At 46.6% G+C, this 1763-nt stretch overlaps 1 protein-coding gene across 1 annotated transcript in view; it reads right to left on the reverse strand.

The window, feature by feature from the left end:
- Positions 1-672: 672 nt before the first annotated feature.
- The window catches only part of LOC107572238 (low affinity immunoglobulin gamma Fc region receptor III-like), an 8838-nt gene continuing 7747 nt past the window's right edge, over positions 673-1763 (reverse strand). The window contains exons 7-8 of the mRNA XM_016258667.1: positions 1319-1350; positions 673-821 (exon numbers count right to left, since the gene is read on the reverse strand). Of these exons, the coding sequence (XP_016114153.1) occupies positions 673-821; positions 1319-1350 (181 nt within the window). The remainder of the gene's footprint in view (positions 822-1318; positions 1351-1763) is intronic.

A 1763-nucleotide genomic window follows, 5' to 3' on the forward strand; every position in this document is an offset into this window, starting at 1 on the left:
TTATGGAGAAAACCAAGTCAAGTGAGCGTTTTAGAAAGTGTGTGCTTCCGTATCTGAGATTTCTGATACCTTATGTGTCTTGGTGAGGTGTCTTGGTGAGGTGTCATGTGTGTTCGGTGCTCGAGGGCTCTGAATGCGCCCATTGTGATAAATTTCCAATGCGAAAGCTCTGTTGAGGGGCAAGCATCTGCATCTCGTGGTTCGGGTCCCACTGTTGCTGAGGCACAGCATAGACTCAGATTGTGGGGTTCACAGGTCGAGCTTGCAGAAAAGTTTGAGAAGGGTATGGACCTTTTGAAAGCTTCTGCTGTGAGCTCAGGCGCTCGGCGGGATCCAGACACTCTTTCTCTTCAGTCATCTGATCCCGCGGATAGCACTACATTGGGCTCATCTGGTGAAAGTGAAGACATGGATGTGGTTGGTGGTGGAGATGAGATTGTGAGCACTGAATCTTCCCAACCTAGCTCCAGTCCTGCATACAGGGAAATGTTGGACGTAATGGCGTGCGCTACTAAGAGGCTTGATTCAGTCTGGTCACGCTAAAGGCAGAAGCCTGCCCATGGCAGATTATACAAGCAATTTCTAGCCGGTCATGAAATCCCCTCCCCCAAGATTCTCCCCTTTCTCCCTGACCTCCACATGGAGTTAGTGAGATCGTGGGACAAGCCATATTCAGCTCGTCTGTATCTCTTTCAGCATGCGAATTATGCTAATGTTGAGGGTGTGGCTGAGCATGTATATGCGAGCCGTGCTCTCTGTTGAGGAGACGTTTGCGAGCTCTCTCTCCCAGGGTAAGTCATCTTCTTTAAAGGGGTCATGAACTGAGAAATCAAAATTCCCTTGATCTTTTGACATATAAGAGGTCATTGCCTGTAAGTATTAGAACTCAAAACTTTCTTGTTAGTCTAAAAACAGCTTCTATTGAAGCTAATCTGCCAAAATGACAGGTTGTGGAATGTGCCTCTTTATGACGTAATAGTAATGGCTAAACCGCACCTCCATAGAAGATCAACGCCAGCTTCTACATCACTGCCTGTTTAGCCCCACCCACCGATTCGTGCATATAGTAGGTAAATGACGAGAGAGGCAAACGCAGGTCTACGCAGAAACCACACGATAAAGATGGCTCTGAAAACAACAAAATGCTGTGCAGTGCCAAATTGTGGAAAAACACATTCTTTGCATTGCCTTCCTTCTGATCCTAACTTTAGGAAAGAGTGAAGAACTTTTATTTTTTATGAAGATCCAGACCACGTCAGTAAAACCTTGTTCACTTCATTTTACCGCAGATTAATTTACAAACAAGGCACAATTTGACGCAGGATTTTCAGAAAGATTGATACTAAAAGAATCTTGCAGATATCGGGAAGAAGGAGAAATCCTTTCTTCTTGATGCTCTGCTCTCGCTTTCAGGGCTTTTCTGCACTTCCGTCGAGGTGGTGGTCGAGAAGTTCAGGAAGGCAAAGGCGCAGTCCGCTGCTTCCAGGAAGTTCATTCCCCGCTGTCCCAAGTCTTCCTCTAAAACCTCTGAGGAGCTGGTCCGTCTCGATCTGAGGATCATAGACAGGATCAGAAAAGCATCATGGCCACTCGTGCCCCTCCTCCCTCTAGGGCTCTGAGGCTGGACTAATGATGTTCTTATGTGTTCTCTGGCTAGCGAACCACTGACTGATGGTCCGGCCTCTCTCTTGTGATGTGGGCTTTTTTCAAGTACTCTCAGTGGTCGGGCTGTCCCTCTTATCAGGTTTTTTTTTTTTCAAATT

Source organism: Sinocyclocheilus grahami, unplaced genomic scaffold (genome assembly GCF_001515645.1).
Source record: "Sinocyclocheilus grahami isolate Dianchi unplaced genomic scaffold, SAMN03320097.WGS_v1.1 scaffold1722.1, whole genome shotgun sequence".
NCBI classification, from domain to species: Eukaryota; Metazoa; Chordata; class Actinopteri; order Cypriniformes; family Cyprinidae; genus Sinocyclocheilus; species Sinocyclocheilus grahami.